Raw genomic sequence first — 27216 nt, 5'->3', positions numbered from 1 at the left:
CGTAGAAGTTGTTTGGTTATTACCTAATCTAAACCACATGAATCTAAAAAAATTATGCAGATTATTTAGGATAAAAGTTGTAATCAAACTTACCGTTATTACCATTGTATATATTCTTATTATTACGATATTTTTTTTTTGATGAATTATTGGATTTGAATCCATTTTTTTAATGATAATGAAGAGTGGGGATTCTCTGTCCCATTTGGTGTCCCAATGTTTATGCCACTCCAATCACCTTCTAACACATCAACAAATTAATATAATTATTCCAATATTTTATTCATGATTGTAGAGAATCTTTGGTATTATAAGTAATGTATAAGAGAAAACATTGTCATGCGAGATCTTGTTTGATTCATCGTCATGAATGCTATAAGAATATCAAGTTTTTATAATTTTTAATAAATTGTAACTAAAGATATTCACATTGCAAAACGCGCCTCGGCAAGCGTAATAAAGTCAAATGTAACCTTTGGTTTGGATGGGAGGGAGTATTATATAAGTCTTCCGTTTTTTTATGTGACTTTTTACATTTTCGAGAATTCGAGGTAAGTGTTTGAGTTTAATATTTACAAAAATTGTTTGTTCAAAAATTATAAAAATGCTACCATTGTATTCGAGAAGCTCTTTCATATGAGTAGGCTTTGGGACTAAGCTACTTGAAAACAATCATACTCAATAATTCTCTATATATGCCTATTACAGAGACTCGCCTATTACGTTGTGTTTTTCTTAAGATTAATATCGTGATAATTACTTTAAACCCTGTTAAGATATTATCCGGACAACGTCCGGGCATAAAATCTAGTAATCAATCAATCTAAAACAAGAATTTGTGCTAAACATAAGCCACCATATAATATAGAACTTACAAGGAGGCTATTAGTCAGAAGTGCTTGAAAAAGCACCTCCCTACATCTCATATGGATATTCTAAATTTCTAATTCTTTTCACTATAAAATGAAACTAAATGTACACCAGAATGGCATAAAGCCATGAAGTTCAGAAACTTGAACAAAGTACATATTTTTTTTGCCTTTTCTCCAGTGGATTGTCACCTTTTTTGACATTGTAGAACAAACCAACTACAAAGACCCTAACCAACATAAAATTACATCAAGACTCCCCGACAATTACGTATCAATTAAAGGGATTATATTTTTAGTTCACCCAAGCCTCTATTTGTTAGGTAAATTGCTCGTCGTTAACCAAATCCGTTCTCATAAAGAGTGGGGCGAAAACTTTTTTGGGTTAAAACATTAGCGAACATCTCTAAATGATTTTACCCCCGTTGAATCCCGGTGAAGAAACTAAAATCATGGTGTTTGACCCTCAATTGCTTTAGCCATGAGTCTGCAACACTCCAAAGTGATCCAAGGCGACCTTGGTCCCGGCCACCTCGACCCGACGCCCACAGGATTCCTTGCATTTTGTAAGTGGCCAGGCCAAAGGCAGGAAGTGTTACACTCTCTCCTTCCTTTCTCTTCTTGATCCACTCAATGTTCCCCGTGTCGTCGTCGTGGTCCATATCTAGATAATGTCAAGTTAACAAGATTTGAGCACGTTGTTTGTGAGAGAATAGAATACCAATTATATTACCAGTACATCTTCTGAGAGACCGTATACGGACAGAAACGAATCCTAACTTAAACACAGTTTCATAATAAAATTATCATCTTGCTACGGACTAATAACAAGTGGTTCATAATGCGCACAATTAGTGGATACTAATTTCACAAATTCTTATTTGTGACTGCACAAAAGTGACGAATACCATTTTACCTCACAAAGTACCCACTTTTTCTCTCTCTGCAACACTATTCATGTGGTTCCCTATCTCTATTAACCCGTTTTGTTACCATTTTAACTCACAAAATATCCGCCACAAATGGTAACCCCTCACAAGGGAGACCAGTTGACTAATTTTATACTCCGTAATACTTTAGGAAAATCAATAACACATCACATTTACTAGAGTTTGTACCCTCACATGAGCAAACATGAAATTCTTATTAGCAATTATAAATAACGGTCGACGGTTGATTGGTTTAATCGTTAAAATGACCGATCGATAATATGTAAGACGTTTTATGTAATTACCATCTAAATAACCATATAAAAGTAAATTTTCAATCGATAAGTTGGATAATTACATCTGATTTTGCAATAATTATCTCGGTCAATCAATACTACTGTCATTTAAGCATTAGCATAAGCGGGCGCGGAGCCGAGATTTTAAGTCAACGAGGGCGAAAATTCTCAACGAGAGCGAAGAGGTAATAGTATAAGGTAACTTCAAAAAAATTCAAAAATTTAACTAAAACTTTTGAAATTTTCAAATCCTAGCGGGAGCGCCCCTGCCAATCTTCCCTCGCTCCACCACTGCGTAAGAGTGTAAAAGAACTAAGTACCTTGGAAGGAAGATGAAAGAGTGTGATAAGTGAGGAAGCATGTAGACAACTCCTTTACGGTTCTTCCCATAGGAATGTGATAAATTGGATACCTGCGAATAATTGATTAACGAAACGCATCATAATCAAAGATCCTAACTCATATTGATCGATCTGCATTATTATTCAGACAACATTGCCCCCACACATGACATTATTAAGTAACCAAAAACGTGACACCATGCACAAATGTCAAATGAAAATATAGGCCGGAAAGTTCACATTTATTATCAACGATGCGGAAACTTGAACTGATTTGGAAGAAAACGACGACTCTTGAGAAACTTAACATGCTATTCTATTATTTTGTGTTTCATTTTTCCTAACCAGTTTTAGAGATTTACTAGGTAATATTCCGCGCTTCGCGCGACCTGTTTTAAAATTTTATTATTATAATTGAAGAAAAATAACATAATTTATATATGACCTTTAATTTTCTTACTTATAAATAAAAATAAATTAATTTTTCTCAAATTTAATTTTTGTAGGTTTAACTTCAATGTTTTAAAATAAAATACATACAATTTTAATTAAAACTAATAAGTGATAATTAATTATGCATGATCAACGTTTTATAAATTATTTTGTGACCGATCAAATATCATATTAATTAAATTAAAATTTATTCGAATAATGCAACAATCAACATTAAGTTCTCAAATTATAACATTTTACGATATGTTATGTTCCAAATCAATTAATATTTGTTCAAAATGATGTGAATATAATTTTATGTAATTTTTAGTTTTTTATGTACCGTATGATATTTATGTATGAAACATATAGAGTTAAACCCAAGTCATTCAAATGTTTTGATTTTGCCTTAGATGTGTTATGTGTCAAACATATCTATAAGAATTGAACCTTTTGTATTTTTAAATAACTATATATAAATGATGTTTAAGAGTTTACATGTAAATAAAATAGGTTAAACTTTCTCAAATAATATTTTTTTGAGGTTTAACTTCAAAGTATTTAAAAGATAACATATAAAATATTTAACTAAAAGTAATATTTAGCTAGTTATAATCAATATTTATATTTGACGAATACATATTTTAATTGAAGATATTAAAGAAAAATGTAACGTTTTATCTACTTTTTTTATGTCGTTTATAATACTATTTTATTTAATAATCATTACATTTATTTTGATTATTCAAATGCACTCGCGATCACTGCGTACATACATACTCGTACACATACTCGTTATCACACTATTCAAAATTTTTTTCATTCCCACATAAAAACTTATCTCTTAGTAGTTTTCTTTAAGTTATGTTTTTAAGAAATACAATGACTCTTCCAAATATATTTTTATTATGATTTAATGGTCTAAGTTTTATAACTTTCTCAAAATGTCTTTTTACGTAAACATAAAATATTATGAGACACTCACTTTAATCATCTCTACAAATCTATATTTCAATAAATATACCGAAAATTATACTCAATTTAAAGCATTTTTCGCAATGAACATAATATTCACATTTTTGAATTTTTATCAAAATAATTTTTTAATAAATTTAGTACTCCCTCCATTTTTTTATATATGACGTTTTGCATTTACGAGGTAAGCCTTTGACTTTAATATTTACAAAAATATATTTGTTCAAAAAATATAAAAATCGTACCATTAAATTCCTTACGAAAAACTCTTTCATATGAGTATACATATCATAATATTTAGTCTTATATTTTAAGAGATATTGAAGAGAGAAGGGAGTGTCTCGAAATGTGAGAAAGTCATATATAAAAAAATAGAGGGAGTATCAAATTATCGTAATTATTTAATGTAATTTTATAATAAAATTTATTAAACTATAATTAATATTTTGCTGAGATTTATACAATATTTATTATGTTTATATTTAATGTCCAGCTGTAATTAATACTTTATTTAATGCTGGGTCGACACGTGGCGCATCCACAACGCTTCAACCTTGATTTTATATTATATATATATATATATATATATATATATATATATATATATATATATATATATATATATATATATATATATATATATATATATATATTATCATGATGAATTGATGATCTTTATTTTTGTCCAAGACTCGGATTTAAGCCGGATTGAAGACCACTAGTCTACATCATGTCCGTCGGAAGTTAACTTTTATTTTTGTCAAAGAACATTAATTCGTCCAAATAAGAGTACATACCAGGCAACTGCCATCCAACTGGCGGGTGAAAGATCAACGCTCTTCAATGACATTATTCCAGGATGTCTTCCAGCTAATTCACTGATCTGAAAACAAAATTATCGAGAATGGGTCAAAACTGTAATGAAGTACGGAATATTTGGTATTTCAGAAACGGGAAGCGGGGAAGTGGCAAATAAGCCTCATACGTTTAACCTTATGTGCATATTAGCCCCATAACTTTCAACTAGTGCAAATTAACCCCATAAGTTATACATGATGTGCAATTAAGCCCAATTAAAGATTTCAAGCCAATTTCTCACCGAAAAAATGACTAGGACCGAGATATATGACTTTTACCATCTCTTTTTCACTCTTTTTACTGTCATCATCAACAACAACAACACTGCGATACTTTTTCATCTTGCATTCTTTCTCCAAATCATCCCTCTTTCTCTTCTTTTTCTTTGTTTTCTCATCTAATTGAACAACATTTGCATTTCTCAGAATTAGGGTTCTTCAATTTCTCATCCAATTTATTAGGGTTCTTCAATTCCTCATCCAATTGAACAACATCTGCATCACCCAACTTAGGGGTTTTCAATTTCTCATCTAATTGAACAAAATTTGCATTTTCCATATTAGGATTCTTCAACTCCTTATTCTTCAATCTCTCACCCAATTGAACAACTCCCTATATGTGATAAAAATCATGTTTTGTTTCTTTTTTAATCAACTAACTCAGTCCTAGTCATCTTTCCGGTGCCATTTCATTATCTTTCGGCGAGAAATTGATCTGAATATTTTCAATTGGTTTAATTGCACATAAAGTATAAGTATTGGGGTTGATTTGCACTAATAGAAAAATATTGGGCTAATATGCACATAAGGTCAAACGTATGGGGCTTATTTGTCACTCCTCCCCCGCCCCCCTCCCCTCCCCCCGAAGTCGTCATTGAGAATTTTAAATATTCATGAAAATACTTAGTCTAGCGTGCCGGATTTATAATCGATTATTTTACGAACTTTGCCACAAGTTACTTAGCATTGTCGTCATATCTTATTACTCCGTATCAAACAATGTGTCACCATCAAACTGGAACGTTGTATCTTGGCTAGATTTTAAAATGGTTATGGTAATTCCAGCATTAGTAGTTGCCCGAGGTATTCTAATTAAATGGGTCACCACCAAACTGAAATACCGACATTTTCCACAAGAGAATATCCTATATTCCTATTACGAGTTGAGATTACCTGTCCCATAATTGTGTCTCATCTCCTGTCCCATTGCTTTTATCTTGCGACACATCATCATTCACATAATAAAAAAAATGACAATTTCTCTTAAGTTAATGATGTGTCACAAGAAGAGCATAATGGGACACGAAATGGGACACAAAATCCTATTACTACTCCCTCCATTCAACTCCACTTTACATGTTTGTTTTATCACGTTTGTCAACGCGATTTTTACGCGGTAAATATATTTAGCTACGTATTTGTAAAAATTATAAAAGTTAGATATTTTTAATGTACTCTTAAAAACGAATCAAATAAGATCCCACATGAATATATTTTAACTTATGTATCGAGAGAAAATTGAAGTTGAATGTCCGCTTGTTAATAGTGTACAAAAGAGAAACATGCAAAGTGGAGTTAAATGGAGGGAGTATTACTTTTCCTAGTAATAATGCACCAACAAAAGTCCTCAACTAATAGGAGCGAACTAGGAGCGAACAGGGGCGAATTCAGGAATGGAAAATATGTTGGGCTAGGTCGAAATTGGTACCACATAGAATTACAACCCCAAAATCTAGCTTCTAACGTCGACTACCTTCTTCGCATAACTTTGCCGCACAAGTATTCATCTCAAACTCATTAATTTATTCTTTAAAACATTCGGTTTTCAAGCTAAAATTGGTTGTCATCATCTAAAAGAAACAAAATAAAAATTTAGTTTTCCTCAAAAATATATGAAGCTTTCATGCTAAAATTAGGGGTTTTGAAATTAAAACATTTAGATGTTTTATGGGCCACTTAAATTTCTTATTTAAGTATATAGTAGAGATTTTAATGTAATTTGAAATCCAAATTTTCAACTTAAAATTCCAAGTTTTTAATATAAAAATATGAGCATTCAAGTTAAAAGAATTTGAGGTTAGAAGTATTGAATTTTTAACTTTAAAATCGTAAACTTTCGAAATCAGATTCAAACAATAATCAAACCTAGGTAGTTGACGACTTGACCTTGGCCGGTGACGGTGACTACTAACATCCTTCACCTGTAGTATTAGTTGTTTGGTGGTAACTCATGGAAGTAGAGAACGACAATCCTGAAGTTTGTGATGAGAATGTGGTTTGTAGAGGCGGCGGAACAGATGGCAGTAGTGAGGTGGTGAGTCACAGTCTACCGAGGCGGTGGAGAAGTTGTCGTTGATGAGAATCGGAGTTGTGGTTAAGCGTGGGAATTGTACTGACAATTGATTACACGGGTTATAATTCTTTGGTATGGTTTTTATACAACCACTTTCTAATGGGCTACTCTCTTCTATTGGGTCGTCCTATGCTATAGGACGGTCCTATAGAAGAGTTACTGATAGAATATATGTCGTTTAAGCATTTAGTAAAAAATACTCTTTAGATGACGTTTTCCACATTTCAATAAATCTGGAGTTTTTACAAGACTTTTTCACCTCTAACCAACAGTCAAATCTAAAGCAATAAGTACTTTGTACCTATTTCTCCCTATTGTAGAGGGACTTTTTGCAGTAGTTGTCAGTAAATATCTTTAGCCTAGTGAATAAATTTGATACTTTTTCCTATTTCTAAAGCCCACTACCCACTCTAATTAATGCCATAATAATTATTAAAAAAAATTTTAATAACTGTGATTTTGTGTAAAACGTCATATATTTAATAATGAGTGGGGATCCTCTCCATTTCCTAAAAAGAAATGGAGAGGCCATTTCCTTTCGCTGGTCCAGATTGCATCTTGGATTATCGAACGTTTCTAAATTTATGGGTAAAAATAAAGGAATAATGGGGTTTAGTGGAAAAAATATTATTTAAAGGGCTTAAGAGATGAAATGGCCTCTCCATTTCGTAACAATAAGTCTCCCTTGTAACGGATATATTTGTCACAAGCTTGTGACGGGTCAAGTATTACCCACATGGGTAGATAAGACAACAATCAAAGTGCATAGGGAATCACAAATTATTTGTCTTATTAAGCCATGTGGGTTTTACTTGACCCGTCACAAGCTTGTGACGGACAATGTCCATCACAAATGAGAATTTGGGATTTCTTAAAAGAAATGAAGAGAATTCAAATCTGTGGAATATAGAGTTAGTTAGAAATAAGCAGTCTGTTAGGAATTAGTTAGTTATAACTAACTCGTGATTATGCCTAACAAACTAATATAAATACCACACCATTGTATCTTATTGTTAAGTTGATCAATAATAATTTCAGATTACTTCTCTCTCTTCTTATTTCTCTCGTCTCTCTTACATTCAACACCATCATACAGTTTGATCATTATGATCTGATTTCAACATAGTTCATATGGTATCAGTGGTATAGATCCTAATCGCTTCCGCACACATTAATAATCATATTCATTGATAAATCTTTGAATCTTTATCTTCATATATTCATCACAAATCAATAAATCATCAATCAAATATGTCTCAACCTGAACCAGATTCTCTTTTTTCTCCGCTTGATGATCCTCTCTTCCTGTCTCCTACTGACCAACCGGGATTGAAGCTTTCTAAAACACCCTTTGATGGCTCCAACTTTCGTCAGTGGCAACGAGAGATCATTCAGGCCCTGCTTTCTAAGAACAAGATTGGATTCATTTCTGGAGAATACATACTTCCTGAGAAAACTGATAAGAGGTATAACGTCTGGATCCGTTGTGATATTTTTGTCTCTAGATGGATTAAAAATTCTATGATCAAAACTTTACAAGATAATTTTCAATATACTCAGTCTTCTAAACATTTGTGGTCTGAGTTAGTTGAACGTTTTGGGCAATTGAATGTTCTTGAATTGTATGAGTTAAAGAAAGAACTTGCAAATGTTAAGCAAGAAAATGCCTCCTTAATATATTACTACAGTAAAATTAAGGGTCTCTGGGAGAACATAGATCATATGGATCCTGTTCCTCAATGTATCTGTAGAATCATGGCTAAATGCACTTCCAATCTGTTGAAACGTTTGGTTGAAAGGGAAACACAATCCAAGCTGATTCAGTTATTAATGGGTTTGCATGCTGGGTATGAACAAGTTCAGTCGTCTCTGTTGTCTATGGAACCTTAGCCACCCATAAATAAAGCTTTAGGTGTTTTGCAAAAGATAGAACGACAGAAATCTATTAATGACAGTTCTGGTTCTTCTGTTATTGAGAATGTTGCTTATGCTGCCAAGAAAAGGTTTAATGGTCCTAAGACAACAGAAGACAATGGCAAAAGCAAGAGGTCTAAAGATAATTCTGGTAATGCTGCAGTTGTTGGACAGTTTGATCACCCACCTTGTGCTCAATGTGGGAAGACTAATTATAAGACTGCAGACTGTTTTCAGTTGCAAACATGTCTTTTTTGTGACATTAAGGGTCACATAATTGAACATTGTTATAAGTTTAAGGCTTGGAAAGCCAAGCAGGCTAAGAAAACCAGTAATTCACAAATCTGTTGCACCAAAGATCTCCACCACCAAAGATCGACGATGTCGAAGTCAGTCACAATCAAGATGCTGAGTATGCTGCAGTTTATGGTTATGTTCCTTCTTTTCCTGGCCAGTATGGCAATCTTAATCATTTTTATCCTACATCTTATGGTTACAACAATCCAATGGGTTCTATCCAAGCTCCTCAGATTCCTTCTGCACCTGCTGATGCATCTGTTGCTCCTCAAGTCTCACCAGATATTGTTCAAGGCATTGTTGATTCAGTAATGAACAAGGTTCTTCAAGCCTTATCTGAGAGAGCTTCTACTTCTCATTTTGATGTTCCTGCCTCTCAATCTTTTTCTCACTTTGCAGGTATCACTCTTCCCCACTCTTATGCTAATTATGGGTCTTCCAGTCATACAGATTGGGTTATTGACACTAGGGCATCTGATCATATGACATCAGATATTTCCTTACTGCATAATATTGTTGTTTTATCTCATCCCCTGTCTGTTGCTTTACCTGATGGCACCTTGAAACCAGTACATAAAACTGGGACAGTTTACTTGACCTCAAAAATTACTCTGTTTGATGTCTTGCTTATACCTGATTTTCAGCCTAACCTTTTATCTGTTGGAAAGTTGATAACCAGATCTAAGTTAACTGTCACCTTTTTCAATGATGCTTGTTTATTTCAGGACCCTTCAAGTAAGACTACTATTGCTTATGGTAAAAGATGTGGAGACTTATACAAACTTAGAGTGTTCACTAATCCAAGATCTTGTAATAATGCATCTGTTGTTCATTCTGTTTATCAAATTAATGTAGCTTTACTTCATTCTAGGCTTGGCCATTCTTCCCTTGAGAAGTTAAAACATGTACATCCTGCTACTATGAAGAATGTTAATAAAATGTTTTGTGAGACATGTGTTTTTGCCAAGCATCACTCTTTGCCTTTTAATAGAAGTAATTCACATGCTGGTAAATGTTTTGATCTTGTTCATATGGACTTACGGGGACCATATAGACATGCTGATAGGACTGGTGCACAATCTTTTCTTACCATTCTGGATGATTATTCTAGGTGCACATGGACCTTTTTAGTACAACAAAAGACTCACGTGCCTAATTTGATAATCAGTTTTATAAATTTGATTGAGACTCAGTTTAATACCAAAATTAAGATAATTAGATCTGATAATAGCACTGAATTTTTTCAATCATATTGTAAAGATTATTTTGCTTCCAATGGCATTATACACCAAAGAAGTATTATTGGTCGTCCTCAACAGAATGGTAGGGTAGAAAGAAAGCATAGGCATCTTTTAGAGACTGCACGTGCTCTTAGATTCCATGCTCAACTACCTATATGGTTTTGGGGGGATTGCTTACTTACTGCCACATATTTGATAAACAAGATGCCCTCCTCTGTGTTAGATTGGCAAACTTCACATGAATTATTGTTTAACACTAAGCCTAGGTATGATGAATTGAGAGTTTTTGGTTCTCTTTGCTATGCTACTAAGCCTCCCACAGCTAGGGACAAATTCATGCCTAAAGCTAGAAGATGTATCTTACTTGGATATCCTCCTAATCAAAAGGGGTATAAGCTTTATGATTTAGAGACCAATGAAACTTTTGTTAATAGAGATGTCATTTTCTATGAGTACTATTTACCTTTTAAGACTGGTGGTTCATCTACTGTCACTGCTTTCAGTGATTTCCTAACTGATATTAATAGTACACCAGTACCTTCTATTGCAACCACAAATAATATATCAGATAATACTAAAATTAACACATCTAGTATTCAAATACCACAACTTAATACTCCTACTAGTACTGGAGATTCTTCTATACAGTCTGTTCCAGATTCAGGATCTCCTCAAATCAGGAAGTCTAACAGGAAGAGAAAGCCACCAGCAAAGTTAGCTGATTATATTTGTTCAGCTGCTCTACATGCAACTGTTCTTCAACAGCTGCATAATGATTTTGATCCAAGCTACACATCATCCTTGAATAATGTAATTAAAGAATTTGAACCCAGTTATTACAGTCAAGCAAGTCAGGATGCTAGATGGGTTACTGCCATGAATCAGGAACTAAATGCTCTTGAGAAAAATAATACATGGGAGTTGACATCACTACCTTTTGGTAAGAAGGCTATAGGTTATAAATGGGTCTACAAAATAAAACACAAGGCTGATGGAACAGTGGAGAGGTTTAAGGCAAGACTGGTGGCTAAGGGTTTTAATCAGGTTAAGGACAAGGATTACAAACACACCTTCTCCCCAGTTGCAAAGTTCACCACCATCGGGACCTTACTTTGGATGTTTTGCCATTAGAAAGTGGTCTCTTTTTCAGTTAGATGTTAATAATGCCTTCTTACATGGCTATATTGATGAAGAGGTATTCATGAGACCTCCATTGGGCTACACTAAGGCCAAGAAAGGACAAGTTTGTAAGCTCATCGGGTCTTTATATGGTTTGAAGCAGGCTTCCAGACAATGGAATCAAGAATTGACAAAATTTTTGGTTAACCATGGATATGTACAATCCAAGCAAGACTACTCTCTATTTACTAAACATGATCCTATGACCAATAAACTGGCCCTGGTCTTAGTATATGTTGATGATATATTGTTGACTGGTGATGATTTGAGTGCACTAGATACACTGAAGCAGAATTGCATTCCAAGTACACTATCAAGGACTTGGGTGTAATGAGGTATTTTTTAGGCTTGGAGATTGGAAGGAATGCATCTGGCATAATGTTAAACCAGAGAAAATATGTCCTGGACATCATTAAAGATGCAGTTTTTGAGGATTGTAAGGCTGCTTCTTTTCCTATGCAGAAGGGACTCAAGTTAGCTATTGATCAAGGAGAGTTATTGGCTGATCCTGAGGTATACAGAAGACTTATAGGCAGGCTGCTATACTTGAGTCTGACTAGACCTGATATTGCTTATAGTGTACAACACCTTAGTCAGTTTCTTAGTCAGCCACGAGAGCCACATTATCAAGCTGCACAACATCTTCTTAGGTACACGAAAGGGGATCATCATAACGCCGGTTTATTTTATTCATCCATCGCCTCCTTTAGTCTGCAAGCATACAAAGTGATGCGAGACTAGGGTTCATGTGCTTCTAGTTGCGAGGTCTTTGAGTGGCTCTTTGTATATTCTTAGGGAATTCCTTGGTTTCTTGGAAAACTAAGAAACAGTCACGATTAGCAAGAGTTTGCGACGAGAATACGTGAGTACGTCCTATACTGCAAGTGAGCTAGTTTGGTTGGTTGGGTTACTCAAAGATTTTGGAGTTGACATCAAGCGTCCCATTCCTTTATATTGTGACAACAAAGCTGCTCAACACATTGCCTTAAACCCCGTCTTTCATGAGAGGACTAAACACCTCAATATTGATTGTCACTTTGTTAGAGACAAGCAATTGGAAGGGTTTCTTTACACTCAACATGTCAGGACTGGTTTACAGCTTGCTGATGTGATGACAAAAGCACTTGGAAAACAAGAACATCATTTCTTCACTGCAAAGCTAGGACTCAAGTTGTTCCAAGATCATCCATCTTGAGGTTGGGGGGGGGGGGGATGTAGAATATAAAGTTAGTTAGAAATAAGCAGTCTGTTAGGAATTAGTTAGTTATAACTAACTCGTGATTATGCCTAACAAACTAATATAAATACCACACCATTGTATCTTATTGTTAAGTTGATCAATAATAATTTCAGATTACTTCTCTCTCTTCTTATTTCTCTCGTCTCTCTTACATTCAACATCATCATACAATTTGATCATTATGATCTGATTTCACCATAGTTCATAAAATCCTTCTTTAAATGGAGCGAGTATTAGAGCATCCGCAAAGGTGAGGCTTCCCATATTTTCTCTTTCATTTTCTTATTCGTCCACCTCTTTTCCACTAACTTTTTCATTTACCCTCTCTATTTCATAATTACATCTATGCAACAATTGAGTTTCCCAATTCACACACAAAAATTTGGGAACCTCCTCAAAAATAACACAAATTGTCTTATTTTTCTTTGGGACCTCCCCTAAAAACAGTGGAGCTTTAAATGTTGGGAAGTTTGGTACAATAATGAGGATTCCTATATGAGGAAAAAGAGTGTATATGGGGAGCTCGATTTCCACCTTTACGGATGCTCTTAGATACCTTCCTCTTTGAATTCCCTCGACAAGAGTGCCCACTGCATTAAAGCTTGTCGAAAATAACCAATTGGGCATGAATGATACGAGTAGTTAGGAGTACCTAACAATCTCGTGACACGCATGCATATAATAATGCGTCTGGATCCTCTCTAGTAGGTAAAATAACTGGAGGGTCCAGTACATTGCCTAATCGTATGACACGTGGGAAGAGGTAAAATAAAGGACTCAGATTAACTGATTAGTAGTAAATGGGAACCTGTGCTATGGCGACACCGGGTGTTACCGACTCTCAGTAACACCCTAATAAAATAATATATTTAAAGATTAAATAAATAGTTCATTTTTATTTATTAATCAATTATGCAAATGTTAAAAATGGAAGTTTCAAATAAAAGTTGTTATTGGATTCAACCTAGAGTGCCGTTTTCTTCTTCGCTAATTCCGATTCAAAGCATCTCCTATTAGTAATCAATCATACAAATTTACTTGTATGACTGATCAAAATATTTGCCGGAAGTGTGCATTGTCACAGTAGTTATTAATAATTCGTATAACAAAATCAACCAAAAATATTTTCAAATGCGCAGAGAACATGGCACAACAATCCAATCATGATTCATCAAAGATTTTGAATTCTTTGCAAATGAACAACCAGAAGTTCTTTTTTCTACATTAATTAAAGGAGCAAATTCCATATGTTTACCCTAAGTTTGAGTGCAACTCTTTTCATGGGATATACTTTGTGTGTTGAATCTTTGATTACTCGGTTATTAATGTGACTCTTGCAAATTAGAGTAGATGTTTTACTTGAAAATGCATCGATTGATAATTATGTCCTACTGGAGATGAATTGTATCAGATTATCGTGCCTGTGTTTTTAGCGAACTTCATCTTAAAAATAAGTTAAATTTCCATTTTTACCCTTTCTAATGAATCTATTTTTTAAAATGGAAAAGTTGAAATAATAGATAAATTTTACCAAAATACCCCCGGTGTTACTGATTTGAGTAACACCCGGTGGCGTTATGTCATTTTCCCTTTTGTATCTACTAAACCTATACTTGAGAGAAAGAAAACTCCATCACCGACATCAGTCCATCACCATGGAAAAGTTGATCAAGCATCACCAAAAATGGCTCATACTTAACCATGATTTTCACAATTCACATCCAATTAAACAAACAAACTTACACCAAAATCACTGCCTCGGTAAAACGCCATCACACAACAACCACGACCACCGCCTTAAACTCACTGATTCCCCCGCCTCAATACACCTTGCCACCTCCACAAACACCCACCCCCTGAGAGTCACGGCAAATTCGCCGGACCGTCATCTCTGCCGTACCCACTACTGGATTGCCACAAAGAAAGATCTGGACAAAAATTGAAGATGATCCTTTGAAGAAGTGATGAAATTCAACAGCATGCAAATAAAAAATAATAGTGTGGAGGATAAACATTTGAAACATGAAGGTCATGATAAAAAAAATGGCGGTGGAATAATATTGCTGCTGGTATGAAAAGTAGTAACGTGCAACAAAAATGGTGGTGAAGATGAAAAATAACTGGTTCAAGAATCATAGCCGTCCACTTTTATCTTATGCACGTGTCATAGGATTAGCATAGGAACTGGACCTCCAGTTATTTTAATAAGAGTAATTACTACCTAGCTAGTTTTATACCCGTGCAAAAAATACACGGGCCGTAATAACAGGCGCTATCATTAGATACATGAACATATATATGCGTGATTAAGTGTTCAATACCGTGATAATATAAATAGTCCATATTTGGAGATTCGAATATTTGATAAATATTAGATTTGAATATTAGATAATATACACCGTATTTTATTAGAATTATATTAAAAGTATTTGACATGTTAGACCCGTTGAATGTATGTAAATTGTAATATTTTATGTAAATTGTGACATTTTAACTTATGTTTTAACATAAGTAATTAAAATATGAATAGGAGATATGAATATGAATTGTGTTGAGGAGGAGGTAATTAAATAGAATAAGAAATATGGGGAGACCCACATGTAAAAACTCAATAGCCAATAAGAAGCTAAGAAAAAACTTAGCTTTTATACTATGTAGATTTTAATACTCCCTTCATTCAACTCCACACTAGCACTTTTTTTTCACGTTTGTCAACGCGTTTTTTTCGCGCTAAATATCGTTAGCTACGTGTATGCAAAAAAAAAAAAAAAATAGTTAGATATTTTTATTGTAGTCGTAACGACGAATAAAAGAAGATCTCACATGAATATATTTTCACTTATGTATTGGGAGAAAATTGAAATTGAATGTTTAACTATGAATAGTGTACAAAATAGATAATGGTAGTGTAGAGTTGAATAGAGGGAGTAAATAAGTTACAAGGATAATATTTTACTTGTAAATTTATTGTTCACGGAGGCAAAATGGTAAGCGAAAATAAATTCGAGACTGAGTATAACTTGTAGTGCATTTTGTCGATATGATTCGATTTTAAAAGACTATGTCTTTCACCAGATGATACATAGTACATCTACCTAGTATAAAAGCCAGGTTCTTTCAAGGCTTCCCATTGGCTGAAAATTTTCAGAAATTTGGCAAATATAGGACCCACCATGTTATATACACCATTTAATTACCATCTCTCCTCTCATCTCCTCCACCCAATTTAAATCTGAAAAATTACTCCGAAGAAAACGATTTTGAGTTTTTTTTGCACGTTTTTTTTAATAAAATCAATGTATTAATACTCCGTATAATCTAAGCTAATCTAATTTGAATTAATATAATCTAATTCTTTTAAATGATCCCAAGAAAGTGATTACAATATTTAACATCTAAAAATTACTTGTGTTTTTTGAAAAAAAAAAATTTAAAATCTTCAAAAAAATCCGAAAACTAAATTTAACAATTTATTTCAAAAAATTCTCTTTAAAAATCCTGTAATTCAGTATAGGAAAAATATGTCATTAAACCATAAAAAACTTATATAAAAACAAGATTTAGGAATTTAATTGATAAATAGTCTTCAGAAAATATCAAAGTCATTTAAATTTAATAGATTTGATTTCCTTTCTTAGAAATACTCTATTGTTTTGTCAAAAAAATAAAATAAAGAAACTTCAAAAAAGGGGAAGATTACATTCAAAATATGAGATTTTTTAAAATTAACGAAAATAAGTTTTAAATAAATGAAAAAATAATTTAAACATAATATAGGCAACGAAATAGAGTAAAAAGAATATTATTTAAAAACACATACTTACTTATATTGAGTAATTTTATTTAAAAAAAAACAATACTCATTAGATCTATGATATTCACTAATAATTTTATAATTTATAAAAAGATAAAAAAAAAACAACTTTTAGAAAAATAACCACCAGATCTATGAGAAATTGAATAGAAAAAAATCATTGAAACATGAACAAAAAATGAAACATTATCGAGTAAGGAGATGATATATTGTTTAAAGAATGAGGATTATAGAGATAAATTATAGGGACTATGAATCCATGAAATTTACGAGAGATAAAGTTGAGACAGAAGTGAGAGAATGAGTTTGAGGGAGTGATATAATGACGGTGACTGGTGACGGTGTGTTTGACGAGAGAGAGCGAGGGAGAAAGAGGCACTACAAGAAATCCTGTTTCGGGCGACTGAAAATGGCGACAGGAAAAAATAGTCGCCAAATTGGCGCGAAAAAAAAAAAAATTCGGCGACTACTAGTCATTTGTCGCTAATTTGGCGACTACCAAATTCCACCAACTATTTGAAATTGGCGATCGATTTTGAACAGGCGTGAAATCGATCGCCAATTTGGCGACTACCCCAATTCAGTCGCCAATCAGTCGCCCAGTCACTTATTATACGCAACAATACGGGACTCTTTCTCCCCTCTCTCTTACTTTACTAAAACATAAACACACAAAAATCGTCCCAACCGCAACACCTATTCCGACCACCTAAGCCAACCACCACTCCGATCACTACTCCGACCACCATCACACCGACCACCTCGACGCCGGGAAGAAGAGTTGGTGCCTTATTTCGGTTCATCCTAGCTATTTGAAGGTATAATTTCTTTATTTGTTTTAAATTTCAATTACTTTGTTTAATTTTAGATTATTTTTGTTATTGTAATTAGTATTAGGATGATTTGATATGTTTATATAAACATTTGTGTTGATTATTAGGTTTTTAAATGTAATTTAATTAGGTTTTGGTGAAATTGGAATTAATTTGTGATGATTGTAGTTATAGTGGTGTTGTTGATTTTGTTTAATATTAGTTTTGTTAGTGTTGTTAGTGTTGTTGATTTTGTTTATTGGTTATATTGTTTAGTGAATTAGTATAATGTTAGTAAGGTGGAAATTAATATATGTTAGTAATGTTAGTGAATTAGTATAATGTTAGTAATGTTAGTAAGTTAGTATAAAGTTTGGTTTTTTAAAGGTAGTAAATTATTTTAATTAGTTTGATAAGGAGTATTCTTAAAAGTAGTAATAAATTAGTATAGTTAGTATAATTTTATTTAATTAGTATAATTTTATTTAATTAGTATAATTTTAGTATAATTACTATAAATTAGTATAATTTTAGTTGATTAGTATAAATTAGTATAATATGAGTTAATTAATATAATTTTAGTTAATTAGTATAGTTAATTAGTTTGTATGGATTATTGTTAAAGATGGTTCTATGTTTTATTGTTAAAATTATTGTTTATATATTATTTAGATTAAAATGAAGAGATTGGAACGTGGATGGATGTACGAAGAAAGGGTAGATAAGAAGAGACGTCCTACCGCTAGATTTATAAAGGGGGTTCGTGGATTTATTGAATTTGCTAAACAAAATGATGAATATGATTTGGTAGAAAATAAACTTAGATGTCCTTGTACTAAATGCAAAAACGTGAAATATCTACATGACATAGAGGTAGAAGAACATCTTTATACAAATGGGTTTTGTCCAAACTATTACAATTGGATTTCTCATGGGGAAGCATATTCTCCCGAACAACCTCAAATCCAACAAAATGAAAACCCATATAGAGATATGGTTGTTGATGCCTTTGAGTCTAATGTTTTCAATAATGACGATCATCTTGCAATGAATGAAGAAGAACCACCAAATCCACAAGCAAAGGTTTTTTTTGACATGTTAAAAGCTTCTGAACAACCATTATATGAAGGGAGCAAAATGTCATTGTTACAAGCCGCCTCTAGGATAGTAACGGTGAAATGTGAGTTTAATATGCCATTTAATGTCGTTGATGCCATTGCTTCTTTGCTTGAGGATGCTCTCCCGAAAATAATGTCATGACCCGAAGTTTCTACAATACCAAAAAAATAGTTAAAGGTCTTCAACTTCCGCATCAAAAGATTGATGCATGTCCCGAAGGATGTATGCTCTTTTGGAAAGATGATGCTTTCCTTGACAAGTGCAAGAAATGTCAAAGAGATAGATATGAGACAAGGGAGGGAGATATTGTTTTGAGGGGGAAAAAAGGCAACAAGGGTTGTAAGAGAGGTGGAAAGAGTAAGAAACCAATATCAATAAACCCGCCATTATTTTACTTTCCAATCGCTCCAAGACTTCAAAGAATGTATGCAACCAAAAATATTGCCGAACAAATGAGATGGCACAAGGAAAATCCTCGTACTTCGGGAAAGATGTGTCATCCGAGTGATGGGGAGGAATGGAAGCGTTTTGATATGATCTATCCTGATTTTGCCGATGAACCCCGCAATGTACGACTTGGCTTGTGTGCAGATGGGTTTTCTCCATTCGATCAGTTTGGTAAGCCTTATTCATGTTGGCCTGTAATGGTCACTCCATACAACTTACCACCTTGGTTGTGCTTGAAAAAGCAATTTATCTTCCTGGCACTTATTATTCCCGGTCCAAAAAATCCAAAAAGTAATTTAGATGTTTATTTACAACCATTGGTGGAAGAGTTGAAACATTTGTGGGAAGTTGGTGTGGAAACATATGATGTGTCCAAAAAGCAAAATTTTCAACTAAGAGCTTCACTTTTATGGACAATAAATGATTTTCCCGCTTATGGAATGTTATCGGGTTGGTCTACTGCTGGGCAAAAGGCATGTCCTTGTTGCATGGAAGAGAGTAAAGCATTTTATCTCCCTAATTACAAGAAAATAAGTTGGTTTGATTGTCATAGACACTTCTTATCGGAAAGACATGGACATAGGAGGAACAAGAAAGCTTTCTTAAAAGGTAAAGAGGTGCGTGACGATGCTCCGGATCGACTTCCGGGGGATGAGGTATGGGAGTTGATATGTGATTTTCCAACTACTGTTGATGGTACAGAAGAAGAGTTTAAAGAGTTGAAAAAAAAATGGTTGGTTTAAAAGAAGCATTTTTTGGGACCTTCCGTATTGGAAAACAATGTTAATTAGGCACAACTTGGATGTAATGCATATAGAGAAAATTTTTTTTGAGCTACTGATTCATACGATTATGGATGTAGAAGGAAAGTCATGTGATACTATTGCTGCAAGAAAAGATATAAAGAAATTTTGTGACCGTCCCAAATTGCACATTCGGAAAGACGGGTTAAAGCCAAAATCCATTTTTACTCTTGACAAAGCTCAAAGGAAGGTATTGTGTGAGTGGTTATGAAAGTTGAAGTTTCCAGATGGATATGCATCGGATTTTAAACGATGTGTTGATATGAAGAAGCTAAAGTTGCAAGGCTTGAAAAGCCATGATTGTCATGTCTTCATGGAACGATTATTACCCGTTGCTTTGAAACATCTTCTCCCGACTACCGTGTGGAATGCAATTGTTGAGATTAGTCAATTTTTTCGAGATTTATGTTCTTCCTCAATATGCGTTGAGGACATGATACGTCTCGAAGAGCAAATACCAGAAATATTGTGTAAACTTGAGATGATCTTACCTCCTACATTTTTTAATTCCATAGAGCATCTACCGGTTCACTTGCCTTATGAAGCCAAAGTTGGAGGACCCGTCCAATATAGGTGGATGTATCCATTTGAAAGGTAATAAAAGTTAACTAGTATTATTGGCATTATAACTATTATTCTTTTATACACTTTAATTTTTTAACTTTATCAACTTTAATTAAGCTCTATAATTATATTATAGGTATCTTAAACACATGAAGAAGAAAATTGGTAACAAAGCTCGGGTAGAAGGTTCTATATGCAATGCATATTTAACAGAAGAGATTGCAAATTTTTGCTCGCTTTACTTTGAAAAACATATAGAAACCAAGGCAAAATACTTGAACATTGACAAAGAGGATGAAATTGATGCAAGTTTACCCGAGTTTTTTCAAACTCATGATGATGAAGGTTGCTCAACAATTGGGGGAACAAGATATTTGGATGACAAAGAATATAATCGTGCTCACCTTTACGTTCTATCTAATTGTGAAATCTTAGAACCATATGAAATCCAGTTTTTGGTGATTTCATGAAAGAGCATCCTAATGTGAGGAGGGATGATGTTTGGAATAAACACGAGGAGCAATTTCCATCATGGTTTAAGAAGCATGTTATTGAGTTGAATATCGAAGATGATTTGATAAGGAGTTTAGCCTCTGGTCCTTCACGAATGGTTAGAACTTGGAATCGATACCTAGTTAATGGATTCAATTTTCATACATTCAACTATAGTAAAAATAAGGCTAGATGCAATTATGGTGTCACTATTTCTTCTCTTGATGACAATGACTATTATGGTATAGTAGAGGAAATATTTGAGATGTGCTATAATGGGCGTGAGCGTGCTTATAAGATTGTCTTATTCAAGGTTGAATGGAAGGACAATTCTATAGCCGGAACAAGAGTACATGAACGTTACAAACTCGTAGAAGTGAATCATACTAGAACATATTCTAAGTATGACCCTTTTATACTCGCACATCAAGCTCATCAAGTGTATTTCTCTTCTTATCCATGCACGAGGAATGATAGAAATCAAAAGCAATGGTGGGCAGTCTTTAAGACAAAGGCAAGATCAAAAATAGATAGCTCTTTTTTCCAAGAAGAAGTAGTATCAAGTAGCACCATTTTGTCTCCAATTGAAGAAATCAGTTACGAGAATGGGAATGAAGAGGGTGAAGAGTTGGAAGATGAGGAAGAGGAGGAAGAGAATGGAGAAGATATAGAGTTGGAGGAGTGGGAGGAGGAAATAGATAATGATAATGATGATGATGATGATGAAGAAGTTGATGATGATGATGATGAGGAGGAGGATGAAAATGAGGATGAGGATGAGGATGAAACTGATGAAGAAGATGATGAGGATTAGTGTTAGTTATTTTGGTAAATTTACTAACAACATTGTTTAATTTTATTTTATATTTTATTGCAATTATGTTTTTATTTTACTAACAACATTGTTTAATATTTTTTTTTTTTTTGCAATTGTAGATGGCAGGAGGTGGCGCAGGACGAGGTAGACAGCGAGGCGGGGGTAGTCAGCGTCGTAGTACGTCTTCTTTAGAGGAAGAGGAGACGGAGATTGAGCAAGCGTCGGTCGAGGACTCGACCAATGATGATTCATCAGATCAGGGACCCGAGATTCAGTGGACTAATGATGGGAAGATGATACTTGATCCGGCTGGTCTTTGGTAAGATATATGTTACTCATATGTTCATTTCATATACTCCATTAAAGTTACAATATTCATTCTTTGTTTAATATAAACTCGTACTTGTATTTAACATATTGTATTTCAGGTTTAACTGCAGAACGGTTGTTAGTGGTTGTTCGGCAAGTACGAAACAGAAGATGACAGGGGATGTTCCCACTTGTTGGCGTGACGCTACGCCCCAACAAAAAGAAGAATGGTTCAACATCTTTCGGGTATATTTTTGTATATAATTAATTTGTTAATTTATATCTAAATTTCAATTAGTAATTTATACTAATAAAAACTTTTTATAGAAATCCTTTGATTGGCCGGCGGGATTGGAGTATATGGTCCGTGAAAGGTACAATCATATTTGTACTAAAAGATACAGAGATGTCATCTATAAGACCGTGAAGAGGAAAAAGGAGCCCGAGCATTTGAAAGGTGTGTATTATTTTATTAGTTTGATTACTTGTATTTAGTTATAATAAATTTACGTAACCATTTTATTTTTTCTAACACTATTTTGAATTTTAGGTGACGTATATGAAGGTCTAATGAAGAAACGTGAAACCCCGGAATTTAAGATAAAGTCGGAGCGAGGTTCACTCAACAAAAGAGGAGGAAAGAAAGAAGGCATTGTTGAGGCTACTCACTACGGGGGATCTCGTTCTTTCTTGGATCGTGTTTTGGGAGTAAGTATACATAACACCTTAGATGCAATTATTAAAAAAAAAATTAACCGTGAAAACCATGAATTTATGCTTTGTTTGTTTTTAGAAGGGGAAGAGAAAAGGTAAGGTAGAGATGACGGCTCCCGAGCTCTTTGCAGACACGCATAGCAAGGTTGATGATAAGGGTATTAGGCATTGGACTAAGGCGAAAGATAAGGAACTATATGTATGTTTCATTTAATTAGTCAATTTCCTTTGATAACATTATATATTATAGGTAAATTTTTCATGAAAAAATAACCTTTAATGATATTTGGTTTCACTTGTACGATGCTTATTTGCGTGAAAAAGAGAACACCCCCGATAGGCCCGATAATGATATTTGGTTTGACTTGGTTGAGGGGTACAAAAAGGGCTCGGTATATGGAACCGGAGAAGCTCATGGAGTTTTCTTCAAGGCGCCAAAAGCAAGGACTTCTTCAAAGTCCAAACAAACTTATGAGCCGGGAATTGTAAGTGTCTTACAATCACAACTTGATGAAGAAAGGCGCAAAAATGCCGAAGAAAGGCGCCTAAACGCCGAAAGGGATCAACAAATGCGGGAAATGAAAGCAAAGTTCGATCAAATGGAAGCCTTCTTCGGTTCGTGCAACTCCGGTCCTCGTCCCCATTGGCAAGATCCTAATGATCCATCCGGAGGAGGTGGATTTGGCGCGGGTGCTTTTTTTCCTGTTACTTGACTTATGTGCCCCTTTCCCAAAACTTAAGAACATGGTAGTGGGTAGTGTTAGTTAGACTTGTGACGGATTTGGTTTGTTGAGGATTTGTTGGTAACTTGGTTTATTCTCATTTTATATATGAGATTTGATTATTGGTGTTCCATTTGTGTTGTGTTGTGAGTTTGGTTTGCTCAAGTTGGTCTTTGTAGTAATAGAAATGCAGTGTACGGGCAATGAAAAGGATAGGGTAGTATGAAAAACCGAATTTTCATACCAAAATTACAGTGAAATTGGCGACTGAAATGTAATTTTGGCGACTACTTTCAGTCGCCAAAACAGAGTATCCAAAACAAAACTTCTTGATATGCCAGTGCCATTGGCGACTACTGGGCGACTGAAAGTAGTCGCCAATTTGGCGACTGAAGGCAACGTAGTCGCCAAACTGGAGACTGAAAATCAACAATGGCGACTGATTTCAGTCGCCAATTTGGCGACTACGTTGCCTATCAGTCGCCAAATTGGCGACTACTTTTAGTCGCCAATTTGGCTATTTGGCGACTACTTTGTCAGTCGCCAATTTTAGCGACTGATTTCAGTCGCCCGATTTCTAATTGGCGACCAAGGTTTGCTACTGTGCTCTGGCGACCAATTTCAGTCGCCATTTTGCTTTTCGCGACTGATTTCAGTCGCCAATCGTAGTCGCCCGAAACAGGATTTCTTGTAGTGAGGCGTGTGAAGTATGTTAGGTTAGCATTACTGATTTACTAGTATTAGGTGAAGGTGGGGGCTTTGGCGATATGTACTGGGATTTTAATGGGTTAGTTTGAGGTTGTTTAAGCCTATTTTAATCATATTTAGATTTTGAGCCAACAGTTTGTTATTCAGCCTATTTAGATTGACACGAATTATAGAGTAAGACGGATCTCCCTGTGAGACGGTTTATTTCTACAAATAAACTATTTATATAATACTAATAAGTAAGTTGTTTTTATATACAATGAAATCGTCTCACCGTGTAAAACCGTCTCATGTAATAACGACTGTATTAATATTATTGTCTTTACTATATTCAATATTGTCTATTGATATTCTTACTTATAATTTTGTATATTTGAATTTCAATATTTCTATATTTTGTTCATTCATAATTTAATAATAACAATTGTTTAATAAGTAACCCGTGCAATTTTTGCACGGGATTAAAACTAGTTAACTATTGATACTCCCCTCCATTCAACTCCACATTACAAGTTTGCTTTTTCATTGCACCAAAAAAAACAAGTTTGCTTTTTCACGTTTGCCAACTCGTGTTTTACGCGGTAATATCTTTAGCTCGTATTTGTAAAAATTATAAAAGTTAGATATTCTTAATGTACTCCTAAAGACGAATCAAATAAGATCTCACATGAATATATTTTCACTTATATATCAAGAGAAAATTGACATTGAATGTTCACTTGTGAATAGTGTACAAAAGAGAAACTTGTAATGTGGAGTTGAATGGAGGGAGTATTCAATAACATATCAACTGTATTAATACGCATATTCTTAAAACTGATTGTAGGCGACTACTAAACATAGACCAGTGGTTCCATAGAAATGACATTATTTTTAATGATGTTCATTTTAATATTAGCAAAATTATCCTTTTATGTAATAATAGCATCAAGATTTGGAATGAGACTAGACATAAGGATCTTAACAATCCTGATAAAGACGTGTCAGTTAAAAATAAGGAAGAAATTTGGTGGGAGAAACCTAAAAATGGGTTTCTAAAGCTAAATTTTGACGGATCAAAAATAGATGGTAATAAAGCTACTCTAGGATATTCTATAAGAGATCATAATGGTAAAATCATTTTGCTAGAAGAAAAAAAGTGCGGATCTAATAGTATTCTTGTTGCTGAAGCTCTCGTTTTAAAAGAAGACATTTTAGCAGCTAAATACTTAGGAATCTCGAAGTTAATTGTAGAAGGTGATAATTTATGTGTTATCAACTCAATCTATAGTACTTGGAAAATTTCTATTATTATCAAGGATGTAAAATTAGATTTTCAGTTCTTTGATGAAATGATAATTAAACATTGCTTTCGTGAAGCCAACAAAGTTGTCGACTTTATGGCTTTTATTGGACATTCATGTCCAATTCTTTTGAGGTGTTTTGAAAGTCGGTGACTTCAACTTACCTCTATCATTCAAAAGGATGAGATAGGTTAGTCTTATCTTAAAGGATCAATCTAATTTTATTACCTAATAAAAAAAAAAAGGTTTTTCTATATGGTGACCCTGAACTTTTTCAGATCCCACATGATAACCCTCCAAATTAGAAAAAGATTTTGGTAACCCTGAAATCCCTTAATTGTAATTAACGTGACCTTGAACTTTAATTCCGTTAAAATGGGCCGTTAAGTGTAATATGTGGCGAATGACATGGCTAATCAAGCTAATGTGGCTCCTGATCATCTTCCACAGTCAACAAAGACCATCATCCTCAACATCCCATAAACCAGGCGATAATTTCCTCTTTTTCTGAAGAGGAACACCTCCCATCAAATTCCATAGCATCATCAATTCATCATAATTACCTCGAACTCTCCATTCGACATCTTCAGACCTAATTTTATCTCCAAATCCAAAATCCACCTTTTGCTCAGCCGATCCCTTTTCGAAACATGACACAAATCTACTCCCCTCGTCATATCAACAACAACCATCACAACAAAAGGAATCCGCTGAATTAATCACAAATCAGCGAAACCAAACCCTAATTCACAATTTTTTTTTACAATTTTTCCTCCTGAAACAATCAGAACTAACGATAATAGATGATTTTACACAATAATCTGGCGAATCGAATTTGTGGTGGAAGAATTGGGGGAAAAGATAACGAAAGAAAAGTCTTCGACGACAAGTATAGCATATATCTCGAACAAGGAGATTTCAGCGCGCGTTCGTTGATTGCTTTGTGCTTTTACCGTTTCGGCCTCCACTGCCGCATGCTGCTCATCTTTCTCTCCACCGTCTTAATATTCACCATTGAGGATATGTTCGTCTTCACATTTAGTTCTCGTGTTTTTTACTCAATTTGTATCGATCATTTGTTTACTTTTGATTAGAATATCGCTCATAAAGAATATGAAAGTTAATGAATTGATGTCAACATTGATTGATTATTGTCATTTAATTGTCGCTCATAAAGAATATGAAAGTAAAGAGTCGAAAAAGACGCATGAAGGAGGAGGATGCCTAGTCATTAGCCACATCAACCAACATTAGCCATGTCATTCGCCACATATTACACTTAACGGCCCATTTTGACGGAAATAAAGTTCAGGGTCACGTTAATTACAATTAAGGGACTTCAGGGTTACCAAAATCTTTTTCTAATTTAGAGGTTCTGTGTGGGATCGAAAAAGTTCAGCCAGTAAAAACCCGTAAAAAAACCAAAAAAAAAAAAAAAAAAAAAAAACATAGACCCGTGTTGAATCAACATTTGCATATGCACACCAATACAGCAGCAGCGAAAGGAGATTTTTTAAGTTGACTCCTTTTTTTCTCCCACCCCAATTACTTATTTTCTCCACGCAAAAGGTTTAGATAAATTTTAAGGAACATATAAAACAAAGATAAGATGGACAACACCAACCGTATGGATTTATGATAGTTGTCACATAAGTTTGACTATTATCTTCTTGTATTTATCTAATCATA

General features: G+C 34.0%; 1 protein-coding gene across 1 annotated transcript in view; it reads right to left on the bottom strand.

Annotated features, from left to right (window-relative positions):
* Positions 1-835: 835 nt before the first annotated feature.
* Positions 836-27216, bottom strand: part of LOC141627052 (uncharacterized) — a 93783-nt gene continuing 67402 nt past the window's right edge. The window contains exons 4-6 of the mRNA XM_074440552.1: positions 4640-4725; positions 2415-2506; positions 836-1533 (exon numbers count right to left, since the gene is read on the bottom strand). Of these exons, the coding sequence (XP_074296653.1) occupies positions 1286-1533; positions 2415-2506; positions 4640-4725 (426 nt within the window). The 3' untranslated portion in view covers positions 836-1285. The remainder of the gene's footprint in view (positions 1534-2414; positions 2507-4639; positions 4726-27216) is intronic.

The sequence above is a fragment of the Silene latifolia genome, chromosome Y (assembly GCF_048544455.1).
Source record: "Silene latifolia isolate original U9 population chromosome Y, ASM4854445v1, whole genome shotgun sequence".
Classification (NCBI taxonomy): Eukaryota; Viridiplantae; Streptophyta; class Magnoliopsida; order Caryophyllales; family Caryophyllaceae; genus Silene; species Silene latifolia.
This window is presented reverse-complemented; position numbering and strand designations above follow the sequence as displayed.